The sequence below is a fragment of the Callorhinchus milii genome, unplaced genomic scaffold, assembly GCF_018977255.1.
Source record: "Callorhinchus milii isolate IMCB2004 unplaced genomic scaffold, IMCB_Cmil_1.0 Scaffold17, whole genome shotgun sequence".
Lineage (NCBI taxonomy): Eukaryota > Metazoa > Chordata > Chondrichthyes > Chimaeriformes > Callorhinchidae > Callorhinchus > Callorhinchus milii.
In genome coordinates, this window is record NW_024704758.1 from 4070719 (window position 1) to 4086291 (window position 15573).

Below are 15573 nucleotides of genomic sequence, written 5' to 3' on the forward strand. Positions count from 1 at the left end.
CGTTGATGTAGATGGTAAATAGCTGAGGCCTAAGGACTGATCCTTGTGGCAGCAAGGTATAAGCAAGCATCTACAATATTTGCAGCAAAAAAAGTTTTTTTTAAAGAGTTCAGACCTTTTTAATGCTAGTAATGAATATTTTGACATGAATGTGACTACAGAGGTGTACATAACACAAGTTCCCTAATAACAAAGACATTTTCTTAAAAGATCACTTATCTGATATCCATGGCAGTAGCAGTGTCTTCTAACCACCACTGCACTTATTTCACAATACAAGGACAAACCTTTAAGTAAAAAGTTTTTTTTGATATTTTTATTTGTTTTGTCTTAAGCCGCTCCTTTGCTTGCAGAAGAAGCAACGGCAACGACCCCAATATTACCATTCCTTTTTTTAAAAAATTTATTAAATCAGAAGAACAAATTCTCAAGAACTGTATAAAGATGCCTCTTTTCATCTTTATGCACCAATGGTGAAAGTGTATGTCTTTGGATTTTGTTAAAGCATAAGAATTTTTTCTCTTATGACAAAGAAAAAAAAATTAACCTCTTCCCCTCCCTTCCCCTCATATGTTCATATCTATCATAAATACAGAAAGTTAGTTTTTTTAAAAATTAATTGTTATCTCAGCTACAAGTCCTCAACCCTCTTGTGTTTTGGTGGCAATGGAAGTGCTTAATCATCCCTCAGATTATACAGCAGAAGAGCTATTCTTTGTAAATCCCCAGTAAAGTTTATGTGTTCTAACAATTTTTAAACTTTTAATTATTATTATTTGTATTTATTTTTTTCGAACGCTTTCTGCCCAATCGCCTTCTGGAACAAACAAAAGGAAACCTAAAATAAAAACAGAAAAGAAAAACAAAACAAAGAAAAGAACAAAAATATGATTCTGAAAACGCAACAAGGTGTGAGCTATTGACCCGAGAATACAAGACATTACATTTTAGCTCGCCATTGGTATCTGAATGTTTACGTAGCAAGAAATCTAAACTGTTAATGGTGGATTGTCATCCCATAAGGTACATGCTGCCGTCTGCTGTGCTATTAACTTAGGACATGTTTGCACTGGGGAAATAAAGGGGTTCAGGTTCAAAGACCACTGTAACTAAATTGAGGCAGTTCATTGCTTTCTGGTTCTGTCATAGCTCAGCTAACCCTAGTTAACCATAGCTAACCATGCCTCTGCTTACTTAGCAGTTCTGCTCGTTTGTTGATTGGCGGATCGCTTTCTGGGGATAATAATCCCTCAAAAAAAAGTTAGTCACTCAATCCACAACTGTTTGTGGGCACTGCTGTGTGCAATTGGCTGCTGCATTTCACCCACAAAATATAGACTCAATGAGCTAAGGCACTATGTCAAGTGCAAGGATTATTATTATTAATAAACTAAACAGAAAAGGATCCCCACTTGAAGAATAAGCAGGTACATTCTGGACCGATTCTGCCTCGAGGTTCAAAAGCTGCGTCTTCCAAACAGCCAGCCGCGGGAAGAGGTAGGAGCGTGCATTTTTACAGTGTATCATTGTGTCGGACTGTCTCAAAAGGATGTCACAGTAATAACTGGCAGGTGTAGTGACTGTTTTCATAGGCAAAGCTAGCAGCCAAGCTTACATGCTGCAAGGCCCCACAAGTAGCCATGAAATGAGTGAGCAGGGGTCACTAGCAGGAGAGGCCAGCCTGCTGAGCAAGGCACCGTGACAAACTGCCTTCACTTTGCAACCGACTTGGGGTCTTTCAGACTGCCTTCCTGTCCAGTTGCAACAGTAAACAAGTGAAGGCGCAGGAATGTGCCGCTCTGCTAGACTTACAGACACAGCAACCGCTTCATACCAGCAAAGGGGGAGGAAGGGGGGGCAGGCTCCAAGGTCAATTTGCTGTGTAATAACCTGGCAGCGCTGTGTAGGAGCTGAGAAATGTGTGTGGAAAGTGCTGACTAAAGAACAGGACAAAGTGTTTGTGTTTTTCTCCTCTCGGAGGCTGAAATCACAGGGTCATATTTACAGTCAGAAACTCTCTGATTGTAGCAGTGTGCCAGCTTTCTTTATTTGCCCCCCTTTTCTGTCTTCTCAACCCACAGCTGTTCGTGGGACGCTGCTATGCCAATTGGTAGTTGGTATTTTGCCCACAGAATACAAAATCAATCCAGTTCACAATTTAGAATATATTCTGCTAAGCGTGATGAGCCACTATATCAAATGCAAGGATTACTATAGGGTTATTATTCTCCTGCCTGCTTGGTGTGTTGCTCATCCCTTATGTGTGAGGCATGTCTCCTTGCAAGGACATGACCTCTGATGCCAATCCTGTCCTCGTCCTTTTCCACGTGGACACGTCTCTTAATAGCTGTTTGTCACGAAAAACTTCTCAAAGAGATTCACAGTAACTGCTGCCAAGTTTATTGTCAGTCATTGTGAGCGTAGGAAGCTCCCGCACACAACCCAAGAGCAATGGCTAATGTCAGTGGCGGATTGTAGACAAGGACATTGGGTTAAAAAGACTCTGTGGTGTTATCGGAAACGAGAGGGAGTCTCCCCCGGTGTCCAGGCCAGCAATTCCCCCTTACCTCCTCACTGTCTGTGGATCCCTGGCTGTGGGAAAAATAACAAAGCGCTTCTCAGGATTCACTGTAAAGTGTAGTGACTGTTTATTTTGTAGGTGAGCACAGCAGCGAATTTGCGCACAGCAATATCCCATAGTCATTAAGTGAATAACCATTTTATCTTGGGGAGAGAACTTTTAACCTCTGCATTTGCTAACAAATACACAGTCACCACATCCGACAGTTAGTATGTGAAGTGCTTTGAGACGTTTCTCTGTGATAAGATGCTTGGGGAAATGTAAGAGTTTTCTTCTATCTTTCACTGTTCTCAGAAACTCAATGATTGGGTCCATTTTGTTGACAACCGCTGTGCTTATCACTGGGGCTCAGTCACTGAGCAGAGACACAAACAGCCCAACCGGGTCACACCCACACACTTTTGTGTGCCGGCTGGAGAATTTTAGGATGAAACTGAGGACATGGTGTGCACAACGTGTGTGTGCGAGTGCATGAATGTGTGAGCGTGTGTGCATAAGTGTGGATGAGTGAGTGTGTGTATGTGTATGCATGAGAGTCCTGTGGAGTCCTGTAGCTCAGTGGTTACAGCACTTGCCTTGCAAGCGAGAGACCTGGGTTCAATTCCAGGCAGAGTGAAACCCTGGGCAAGTTTCCTTACTCCACACAGAGCCTAATAATAATCCCTCCAAAAAACAAAACAATAGTAAATTGGTCATTTTCAATCCACGACTGTTTGTGGGACATTGCTGTGCGCAATTGGCTGCTGCGTTTCGCCCACAAATATACGGTCAATTCACTTTACAGTATGTTCCGTGAATCGCTTTGAGAAGTCGAGGAGATGTGAAAAAGCGCTGTATCAAATGCAAGGATTATTATTATTACAGAGTGTGTGTGTGAGAGACTGCGTGTGTGGGTCTGTTTGCATGTGAGTGAGTGTGTATGAGGAGATGTATGTTAGACATTGAACTTGTTCGCTCTATTTCTCCACGTGTGCCGAGCTGGTTGTATGTTTGTCGTGTCGCTGATGTCAGCCTGTGATAGCAGCTGATAAGCGACGGCTGGAGCTGCAGGTTAGAGTCTGGCCTGGATTCTGGGAACCTCTGCTGAGCTGTCTTACTTATCGTGTGCTGCCCACTGTGAGCTGATAACTGCAGCGAGCACAAACCCCCTCACTGTGTGCTAGCACACTACATGTGGGAGTTCTATTAACCCTGTCATTACATTCTGTACAAGCTCACCAGTGGGTATTCTCTGGGCTTCTCTGCCACTGATTATTTAAAGGAATAAACAATTTCACCCACAAAAATACACGGTCGATCCACTTTACAGTATATTCTGTCAAGCGCTTTGAGATGTCTCAACGATGTGATAAGGAGCCGTAATCAAATGTAAGGTTTATTATTTTAATATCCAGTACATTGTGGAGTCCTGTGGTTAGAGCACTCGCTTTGCAAGTGAGAGACCTGAGTTCAATCCCAGGCAGAGGGCGAAACCTTGGGCAAGTTTCCTTACTCCACACAGAGCCTAATAATAATCCCTCCAAAACCAAAAACAATAATAAATTGGTCATTTTCAATCTACGACTGTTTGTGGGACATTACTGTGCGCAATTGGCTGCTGCGTTCGCCCACAAATATACAGTCAATTCACTTTACAGTGTATTCTGTGAAGCGCTTTGGGTCGTCCTCCCGACGTGAAAAGCGCTATATCAAATACAAGGATTATTATTATTATTGTGTTCAGTTATATTCAGTTTATGAATGTCAGAACTCCCTATTGATAGCTTTCTGTTCTTCTATACACAGATCGTTCCCACTCATTCACACGCATGTGCATTCGCAGTCACTCTCACCGACATGAGTACGTACACTGGTCGGCACACAGGCATCACATTTACACCAGCACGCAGATGCTCACGTGACACTGACAGACAGATTGTGCGTTGAGGCGGAAAGGAGAAGCAGTGAGGAAGGAACACATTGTGTCAGGCCAAGTCTGTATTACAGTCGTTCACATACAGAGAGGATTAAGCAGACAGCACATGGCTGAGGCAGCCACACCAGTGTGCTATCGGCTCAGTCACATCGCTTCTCTTTACCAGTCTCGCTGAGCGCGATAAAGCAGGATTCATCAACATCACTGAACATTGAGGTCACAAAGGCCTCTCATGAACTCAATATAAGTATTGTTTTAACGCCAAGAGGTCTGTAGCTGAGCTCAGACTAAAGGCAGCAGAAACAAGGACACGTCACAGCATTAACGGGAGCCAATGGAGCTCAGACATCTATGTAGGTTGCACGTGCATTCCTGATGTGGATGAAGGAGGCGTCTGTAGCTGTCTCAGTCTGTGCTAGAGCAAGGACAGATCAACACTGAAAAGCACCTAGAACATAAGAATTTGCTGGGCGAATACACCTCACAGTGCATCTCACTCCATCTTCAAGCCTTTACCTCTTTCTCCCTCTGTCCATCTCTGTCCTTCAGGAACTCTTTCTCTCCCTCTTGGCATTTCATTGTCTTTCCATCTCCAGCCTTCAGTCTCTGATTTGTTACTGTACAATGCATTGACCATTGTGCTGCTAACCAGTGTCTCTGCTACATCAAAAGTGGGTCTATTTCTCCTAGCACTTTGCTTCCCGTGGTCAAATTTGCAGTCAGTATTTAGTGAGTGAGTCTAAGTAAGTGGGGGAAGCATGTTAGTGTGTCAGTTAGTGATGGGAGGACATAAGTGGACATTTTGTTTTGGTGTTTACGTTGAAGGACTGTGTTGGGGTTTATTGTGCTGCTTTGTGTGGGAGTGAGCGCTTGCCAATTCACTGAGCACCCAGGCTCTGTCTCGGCCTCAAAACCACCTCCTCATGAACTGAAGATAAAATGTAAGATGGTGCCAAATTTTGGAAAAAAAACGTTTTTAATCCGGGAGTTGTTTTTCTGCAGCTATCACTGTCTGCCAAGGTTTCCAGCTGCTTGTCCAGCTAGGACCACCCTACCTACTAAGGCTTTGGCTTGCAGAGTTAACAGGAACTGACAGGGAGGATTCCCTGCCATCAGTGCATGTTGTAGTCTGATAGCTGAGATCATTAAGGTGGGGTGAGGGGAGTGGGGGGAGTGGAGTAGTGACAGGGAACGGACCCTTGATTGAAATGAGCCTTGAGACTTTAACCACCACGAATACTGTAAAACCCTCAACAGTATTCATGGTTTTACTCTGGCTCCTCTACTCTCTAATGAACTCTCCCATCAATGGTCTTATGCTATTGATCGGTGAAGCCGATCAATAGCATAAGACCATTGAAGAGAGGTGAGCAGCGGCGTTCTGATACCATGACTCACATTTTGAACTGGAGCTTCACTAAGGCTGGGTATTGGAGACCTTGTGACAGTCCTGGGGTGGGGTTGGGGGACGAGGGACAAGTGAGTCTACACAGAACGGAATCTTGCCCGAGTCCAACTTCCCAAATCAGGATGATGGTGGACAAGCAAGGAAAGGCACGGATGGAATCCTCAGTGTTTTGTCTCCGCTCCCTGAGAATCAGTAAGCTGATCCATCTCGGTCTTCCCACCATCGGGGCTGTTCTCTGCTGTCTCCATGATAATCTCCATGAAGTTGACTAGGTCTCCTTCGATGAGAGAGACTCGTGTATTAGTTGAGGATAGGGGCTGGCTCTGGCTGGCCAAGGGCGACTTTGTGTTGGCATCGGTGGGGCATTCTGAGGTGAGTGTGGGCAGCCCTGGCATACTGAAGGTCTTGGAGGAGATGCCCGGTTCGGTAGTGCCCGTTACCCTCTCGTCGCCAGTGAAGACCAGCCCACTGTGGCTCCTTATCGGGGCTCGTTCCAGCAGAGGGGAGGCCATGGGGGTGAAGGAGAAGGTGGAGCTTCGCCCCGGGGTGTTGATGGCAGAGGGGATGAGGGCTGGGCTGGGCAGGTCACCACTGCTGATGTGCCGGAGGGACTCCAGGGTGAGCCGCGGGTGCTTGCGGGCGCGGAACCCATCCCCCATGGCCAGGTTGGGCTTCACTGTGTCCGACAAGGCTTCCCCGGAGGAGAAGCCATGTGGACCCTCGGGAAGGAGGGGGTAGTTGCTGTTGCTGGTGGAGATGCCCAGCTCCCCGGTGGGCTGGGGTTCGGCCCCAAGGCTGGCTCTGTCCGGCTCATCTGCCCTGGCCAAGGTCAAGGGCTTCTTAATGGGGAGCCGCTTGGGGGGGAAAACCATGGGCACGGAGTGGATGGGGGTCTGTGGGGCGCTGTAATAGCCCGGCCGTTCGTAGAACGAGGAGGAAATGAAGCCGTCGTATTCGGGGACCTCGGGGTCACCCAGGGGCCCGCAGCCCTGAGTGGAGCCCAGTGGGGAAGTAGAGGAGGAAGACGCTCGGTGAAGACGGGCAAAGGGCCGGTTGGGGGGCAGCAGCGCCCCCCCTGGCTTGTGAAAGCCGTTGGGTGTGGAGTCGGAGCTGAGGAAGCTGTACAGGGGGCTGGGGGACAGGGGCCCCGCTCTCTTGCGCAGGAGGTTGATGCGAGGTGTGGATCGGGAGATGTTCTGCAGGTTGGCTGTGGGCACCCCCAGCAGTCGGCCCAGGTTACTGAGCAGGGGCGTGGCGTGATTCACTGCCTCGTTCTCGTTGATCTGCTCCAGGGGCTGGAACTCCATTTCCTCTTTCAGCATGCTGTAAGGTACACACACACAGCACAGAGTAACCTCACCCTCACCTGATACACACTGACACTCAGGGCTGCTGTCCGCTCAGCAGGCTCCGGCCTGCCCCATATCCCCCGCCCTGCCCGCCCCACCATGGGTGGCTGGACCTTCAGCCTCCACCCTTTGGATCTCCATCCCACAGTCCCTTCGGCTCGCCCCTTCCTTCGCCTCCTTCAAGGCATCAAGACCTTCCTCTTCAACCGCGCCTTCAGTCACCCTCCTATTTCCACCCTCCATGTCCTCCAGCCCTCCTGATCCCAAACCCCAGCTCGGCAAATCCTTGACTGTCCAGCGCCTTGGGACGTCCTCCCGATGTGAAAGGTGGTTGTGTATATGTAATTTATTGTTGTTGTTGCAGTGAGGACAGTGAGACTGAATTCACCAAAACACACTGGAGAAGTCGGGAGAAATGTTTTACGCTCAGGGATATTAGGACATGGAACATCCGACCTGAGTGGAGCAGAGTCAACAAGTCACTCAGACCCCAGCCTGGTCACTGCCCCCGGTCCCTCCCCCCAGTAAGTCTCTCAGACCGCTGACCTGATGTCGAAGGTGGAGCCCAGGAAGGAGGATTTGCGGTGCTCGTTGGCTGCAGCTGTGTACGGTGGTTGTGGCTCATTGTTGTTCCAGTATTTATCCTTCTCCAGAGCCGGAAGGTTTTGGTGCATCTGATCCACGGCCAAGAGAGAGACCTGGAGAGGCAAGAGCATTGTATACACAAGGAGTGACACTCACTGTGACTGCGGTCACTACACACACACCAACACATACACACTACACACACACACACACACACTATACACACACACTACAAACGCACACTATACACACACACTATACACACATACACACACTATATACACACACTCTACACACACACATATACTATACACACACACATTTCATATACACACACACTAAACACACGCAAACACACACACCCTCTCTTTCTCTCTCTATATATATATATTTGCACACGCACACACGCATACAATCCCCCAGATAAAATTAGACACTCACTCCATGGTTGTTTGTGGGACGCTGATGGTTGCCGCATTTCGCTCACAAATACAGAGACACTACACTTGACAATATATATATATACTAAATACAAGGATTATTATTATTATTGTTGTTACCTGCAGGTTTCGGTCAATGAGCCAGTTTGCCTCAAAGTCATCATCGTCCTCACCAAAGGGATTAATCAGCTGTTCGGCCACCTGAGGTCCAGATGTCATAAGAAAAATTCTCAGCTGTAAACCACGTTAGATATACAGACCTACTTCCTGGTGTCTGTCCGAAACCTTTCCATCACACCCTGAACTTGTGCCCTGTCAGCTGATCTGACATATCTGACAATATTGATCTGGATTTATTTTTCTCTATCCTGATCTCTATCTCACTGAGACGTCTCTTTTCAAGCCTGATGAAACATGATTTATCTAGTCTGCTCTGTCTCGAACACTGTGATCAGCCTTGTCGCTCTCTCTGTCGCTCCTTGACCTCTCTGCTGCCTTTGACAACATTTGACCACTCCAACCTCATCCATTGCCTCTCCTCTCACCTCAACCTTCACGGTTCTGTCCTTGAATGGTTCAAGATTCTACCTCTCACACTGCCTACATTTCATCTCTCCACAAATGGTTTTGCCTCTGGCCCCCGGTGTTCCTCAGGGTCCTGTCCTTAGTCTCCTCCTCTTCAAAATCTATATGCTCCCTCTTGGCGACATCATCTGCAGACATGGGGTCAACGTCCACATGTAATCGGATGACACCCAACTCTACCTCCACCGCACCAGACTCCGTGACCCGATCACCCTATCCTCGCCCGACTCCACTGGCTTCCCATCACACAGAGGATACAGTTCAAGCTCCTGGTCCTCACCTTCAAAGCCCTCCTTCATCTTGCCCCCCCCACCTCTAACATAAGGTTGACGATGTCTCTGCATCGCCTCTGGGGAGTCCATACCTTCAGCCAGCCGGCATAGAAGAAGAACTGGAGCAGAGTGAAGGCTGGGATGTACAGGTCGAGCTCATGGCCGGGGTAACCTTGACTGGGATCCAGGAACTGGCGACCAATCAGGCCAGGCGAGGAAGAAACTGTACCACTGGATCGGTCACCACCTGGGAAAGAGAGGCTGTGGTATACAGCAGCTGGATCCTGTCTGACATTCTAAATCACTCTCAAATAATGATTAGGTTGACGATGTTTGAAGGGAAACATAAGAGTCATTTGCATGTCCATCAAACAGCGATGACGTGAATGCCCGATCTTATCTGTGTTCATCACTGTGTTCGGGCTGTAGTGTTGAGGTGGCTGTGTTTCAGGCTGTAGTGTTGAGGTGGCTGTGTTTCAGGCTGTAGTGTTGAGGTGGCTGTGTTTCAGGCTGTAGTGTTGAGGTGGCTGTGTTTCAGGCTGTAGTGTTGAGGTGGCTGTGTTTCAGGCTGTAGTGTTGAGGTGGCTGTGTTTCAGGCTATAGTGTTGAGGTGGCTGTGTTTCAGGCTGTAGTGTTGAGGTGGCTGTGTTTCAGGCTGTAGTGTTGAGGTTGCCAGTTGGCGAGCTTGGTGGAGAGCGGGCAGCGCTTACCTGGGTGTAGACCAGCGGCACACTGATCCAGTCATAGCTGTAGAGTCGCTCACACTGACTCCGCAGAGTGTTCACCTCCTGCAAAGAGATGCAGCCATTGTTGAGTATCACTGCGATCCTCTGCAGTGACCCCAAACCCTCCCTGTTATCACAGGGTCAGAGGGCCCTGTTTATCACCATATCTGTTGAGCCCAGACACAGAGAGGTTAAGAGCCAAGGGCAGAACCACAGCCTGTCTGAGGCCCAGATTCATACTCTCATCACTCTCTGCCTTACACACTCCTCCTGCAAACCCTTTCACCTTCCAAGAGCTATCCAGAGATCACTCACTCGAAAGATGTGGGCCAGGGACACGTAGTCACTTATCCGCTCTTCCTTTCTCGCTTTGACCGCCAGGTTCACAAACCAAACGCACGGAATCCAGAACTTGTTGTGCGGCGATTTCAGACTCTCAAACTTCTGGTACTCATCCTGCGTCATGAAACCTGGAGAGAGAGGGAGAGAAAGGAGGGGGGGCGGAGAGAGGAAAAGAGAGAGAGAGAGAGAGGGGGGAGGAGACGGGACTCCTTTTTTCAGAGGTGCACTCCGAGAATCTACCCCTCATACAGCCTTCTCCCGTCTCGCTCACCCACCCACCCAACCCTAGTGAGCAGTCACTTTAACTCAGTCACACTCAGCACCACATACGCTCTGAGACACAAAATTCCTCGGATCATAGATTCCCACCCCATCAATGTGAGGAGAAGCAACTCCTACATGACTCAAACATCGATCGCAGAGACACAGGTTCACGGCCTGGCCTGGCTGAGCCCAGACCGGGGACATGTCTCTAAGCCCAGTGACTCGTTGGCTCAGGGAAACACGAATTTGGCTCAGGGTAACCTGGCCTCAGATCACTTGACTGCACTTCATTGGCATTTTTTTCTACACTGTTACGTAAAATGAGTTAATGTGTGAGGGACACAGAGCCTGAAGTGCCTCGGTCTCTGCCAGTCAGACCAGCTTAGCTCACAACGAAAGGTGCCCCCACATTGTGAAGCATTCTTCAATTCAACCTGAATTTGGAAGCTGGTTTGTTTGTAAGATGTGAGGAAAGCCACCCTTTCCATATTATGATCCAGCTGACATTTTAATTGCTGATAGGCTGAGACTAGTTGGAATTTTGGGCACCTCAGGGGATTATATTACGTGAGTCTTCAGACTCTCTGCCCCCACCCTTTGGAATCCATCCCACACTCCCTTCGCCTGGTTCCCTCTCTTGCCTCATTCAAGGCTCATCTCAAGACCCTCCTCTTCAACCGTGCCTAGGCTCACTCTCCTACCCCCACCCTCCTTGTCCTTCACCTTCCCTGATTCCAACCCACAGCTCGGATCCAAATCCCTGACTGTCCAGTGCTTGGGACTTTCTCCCGATGTGAAAGGCGCTGTGTAAATCTAATTTGTTGTTGTTGTTAGTCACTAGGGAATTTCAGGATGACCCTCAGGAACATCACTCCAGGCTCTGGGAATTCCAGAGATTCGGTCCCATCTGGGAATTCTCCAGTTACAAATCTCGCGTGTGGGTTGTTTTGCCTGCGGTGTGGTGTGGCCTGGACTGTGCGTGGGGGCTGGCTCCTCACCTGCCTGCACCAGGTGCCTGAGGGTGGGGAATCGTTTGTAGACGGCGGTGCTGACCGAGCGGAAGATGAGGACGGACGACAGGTTGACGTAGCGCATCAGTGTGCGGCGCAGCATGCGGCCATACTCGTCTGTGCCCTGCACATGGCAGGAGATCACACACATCAAGTGGTCTAACCACGGCATGCTCTGGTACTGATTCCACCATCGGGAAACCACCAGCGTCACATAAAACCTACAGGGGTGGAGAGAGAGAGAGAGTGGCGGGAGAGACAGGTGTGTGGGGAGGTGGAGGGAGAGGTGTGTGGAGGAGAAAGAGGAGGGGGGAAATCAAATTCAACATGTGCAAAGCAAATGGAAGCTTGTGTGAAGACTGTCATAATAATAATAATAATCCTTACATTAGATGTAGCACCTTATCTCATTATTGAGACATCTCAAAGCACTTCACATATCGTAAAGTGGATTGACTGTGTGTATTGTGGGCGAAACGCGGTAGCCAATTGCACACAGCAATATCCCACAAACAGCTATGTTCTCTCCCCTGTCCCTGTCCCTCACGTCCTGTGGCTTTCCCCACTCCCATCCCTCCCCCGGCCCACAACGACAATGTGTATGAGTCTCACCCAGCACAAAGGACATGGGGATCAGGTCAGCGTAGTTGTTACAGTTGATGGCAATTTGCTCAAAGACTCGTTTCTGGCTCTGATTCAGCAGGAACCTGAGAGAGGAGGGAGCACAGAGCATTAGATCAGCAGGAAATGTTCTGTGTGGTCTCAGTGGCCCGATACCTGAGCCAGACTGGCTGTGCTGTCATCAGGAATTATAGTACCTGAGATCTTAGACTAACACACGTAGGGGTTATGGGTGTTTGATCATTTTTTAATGTGAGGTTCACACTGAACGTGTCCTCTACCACACTAAGCTCCGTGTGTCGATCACCCCACCCTCGCCCAGCTTCAGTAGCTCCTATCCCCCAAAGGATCGAGTTCAAGATCCTTGTCCTCACCTTTAAAGCCCTCCACGGTCTTGCTTCTCCCCCTCTGCCACCTACTAAAACTTCACCAACTTGTCCGCTACCTCTGTTCTGCAGGCACTGCCCTGCCTGCTCCACCTTCAGCTCTCCGCCCCCACCCTCTGGAACTCCATCCTCCTCGGAGCCTCCCTTGCCTCCTTCAAGGCCCATCTCAAGACCTTCCTTTTTGATTGTACCTTCGGTCATCTTCCCTCCTCCACCCCCCCCTTGCCCTCCATGCCAACCCACAGCTCTGTATAAATGCAATGTGTTGTTGTTGTAATGCAATGACTGATCAGAAGATGGCATCATCTTCTGCTCTGATATAACATTTCTCGTCTGCTTTGCGATGTAATCCGCCCAGTGATATAACATTTTCGGGCCGGGCAGAGAGTGGATTTTGACGTTCTTCTCACGATCCAACCCCAGAAATGAACTATTAAAATCAAAAGCAACTAAACCGCAGCCTGTAAAAAAATAATTCCGGATTTAAACTAAAAAAAAGCCATTCCAGGGCCTGAAATGTGTATAAACCATTTTTTTTTAAAAAAAGGTCGGGGACGGGCACACTGAGATTGGAAAGGCAAGAAATCCAGAGGATTGTGCTGCCTCCTACAACAACAACAACAACTTGCATTTATATAGGACCCCTCACGCAGGGCAGTGTCCCAGAGCGCTTGACCGAAGAGTGACCTAGTGATCGATACAGAATTACCCCAGAATTAGAGGTGATCACTGCCCGCTCGCTGCCCGAGGGAGGGCAGTGATGGGCTGTGAAACGCCTCTTACCTGTAGATGGAGCTAAGGCTGAAGTAAAGCAGCGTGAAGATGAGGAACTCCTTGTACAGGAGCTTGTAGATGCTGCCCTTCCAGCGCAGCAGCAGCTTGGAGAAGCCACACAACCGGGCATTAGCCACTCGGCTAGTGTAGGTCACCGTCATCCTCACGCCCTGACCCCCAGCGAGGGTACTCTGTAACACACACAAATGTGAGGCTGTAACATACACAGCGTGAGACTGACACACGCTGAGTGTGAGGCTGTAACATACAGATAATAACACACAGGCAGTGTCGGTGTGCTACAGTCTGACATAACCCCAACTCCAGCCCCAGCCCCAAACCTAGCCCCAGCCCCAACCCCAACCCCAAACCCAGCCCTAACCCCAAACCCAGCCCCAGCCTCAACCCCAAACCCAGCCCCAGCCTCAACCCCAGGTCCAACCATAGCCCCCAGTCCCAGTCCCCAGCCTCAACCCCAGCCCCTGGCAAGTCCCACATATCTACTGCCAATCTGGCTCTCACCTCCCTACACTTGCCGAGCTTGCACTCTCAGGCCTAAGACACCGATTCCTTCTTTCCGTCCAAACTCCGGGCTCCAGAATGTTTTCCACGGCTCATTTTTTCCCGTCGTGACAACTCTGGTAACAGAGAAGTGAATGGAATTTCCTAACCTTTCCAAGAGAGGCGGTCACTTGACCAGCTAATCCACACAATACACAGCGCCGCTTTGTCTCCGCGTTAATCTCTCCCTCAAATCCTGTTCACTTTGCTCCGCACTGGGGGTAGGGGGTTGGGGGGGGGGGGGTGGGATGAGGCAGTCAGACAGCAATACCTAGTCCTGTGCCTTGCTCACCTCACCCCTGCTTCATGACAACTACAGCAGGGGTTGGGGTTGGGACGGGGAAATGGAATATAATAATAACAATAAACCTTGCATTTGATATAGCATCTGACCACATAGCCCCAAAGCGCTTCACAGAATATATTGTAAAGTGTATTCACTGGGTAATTTTGTGGGTGAAACATGGCAGTCAATTGCGCACAGCAGTATCCACAAACAGCCGTGGATTGAGTGACAAAATTTCCTTTTGGAAGGATTATTTCCATCCTAAAGCGTTCTGCCAATCGACTAACAACTGGGTTCCTATTTACTGCTGGGTAAACAGAAGCGTGTAGAGAAGGAAATGTGCCTAAGGTTTAACCCCACCTGGGAATCGATAGTATTGGCTGATAGGATGGCCACTGATAATGGAGTGGAGGGGCTGAGAGACATACAGGAGGCCAGAGCCTGCCGAGCGGAGGTGGCGGGTAGCGGGAGTAGGGAGTAAGGAGATTCAGAGAAGTGCCAGGGCGTGAAGAGATTAATGCATAGACGTGTGGATGAAACAAGGTCCAGTCTGTCTGCTCAGGTCACAAAGTTGCTATGACGCCTTTAGAAACGGCATTCATCCCGGAATTTGGAAACTGTTTATTTTTCGAAGCTCTGGAAACAAAACAAATTCCGAAATGGATTTTTCCATCTCCGAATTTTGCGCCGTTTTACGTTTTAGGACGAAATGCTCTGACAGCCTGAGACTGGGGGACTTTCAGCAATTTTTTCGCTCGGCCTCGCTGTGTCAGCAGATTAACAATAACAACAACAAATTGCAGTTCTGTAGCATTACCACAGGAGAGTAGCAGTGAGCAGTGAGACACCCTTACAGCACACGGTTTGTGTTAGTAACAGCGAACTTACACGTGCCTTCACTCACAGGCACAGACGGGAGGTTAAGGGTGTAAAACAAACACAAGTCAGAGATTTTTTCCAGGGGATTTGGAGGCAGGGCGCGAGGGCCCGAGGCCGAGGGATTTCGGGAGCTTGTTGTGCCCCAACCTCCTGTAAATTGTGATTACGCCATTACAGCAACCACAAATAATAACAATAATCCTTGCGTTTGGTATACGCCGTTATCACATCTTCGAGACCTCTCAAAGAGTTTCACGGAATATCCTCTCTCTATCTACATTTCAGGACCTATTTATATTGATGGAGTTTTAGATAGTGAAAGGGTGTGAGACAGGACACATGCTGAGGAAGTGTTTCCGCTGATGGCTAATTTGAGGACAAGAGGATGGGAGGTTATAATTATCATACAGAGCGTGAAAGGGGAAGTTAGAGAGAGGGAGGGAGTTCCTGAGGTTAGAAACTGAAGCTTCCGACACTGATGGTAGTGGGGAGAGGGCTTGGAACAGGTCATCGCCTGGTTTTATTCTCAGTGAGTTGTGGAACTCTGGAACACTCTCCCCCAATCCCTCCGCCTTTCCCTTCTCTCCCTT

General features: G+C 48.8%; 1 protein-coding gene across 1 annotated transcript; it reads right to left on the reverse strand.

Annotated features, from left to right (window-relative positions):
• Positions 1–5565: 5565 nt before the first annotated feature.
• LOC103174856 (bestrophin-4) lies at positions 5566–13865 on the reverse strand. Its single transcript, XM_042341368.1, is given in 11 exon segments — positions 5566–7227; positions 7800–7951; positions 8399–8479; positions 9228–9341; positions 9344–9382; positions 9846–9923; positions 10176–10330; positions 11465–11698; positions 12089–12183; positions 13267–13448; positions 13780–13865. Coding segments are annotated over 10 exon segments (2262 nt in total). The 5' UTR covers positions 13419–13448; positions 13780–13865; the 3' UTR covers positions 5566–6065.
• Between the last annotated feature and the right edge of the window lie 1708 nt (positions 13866–15573).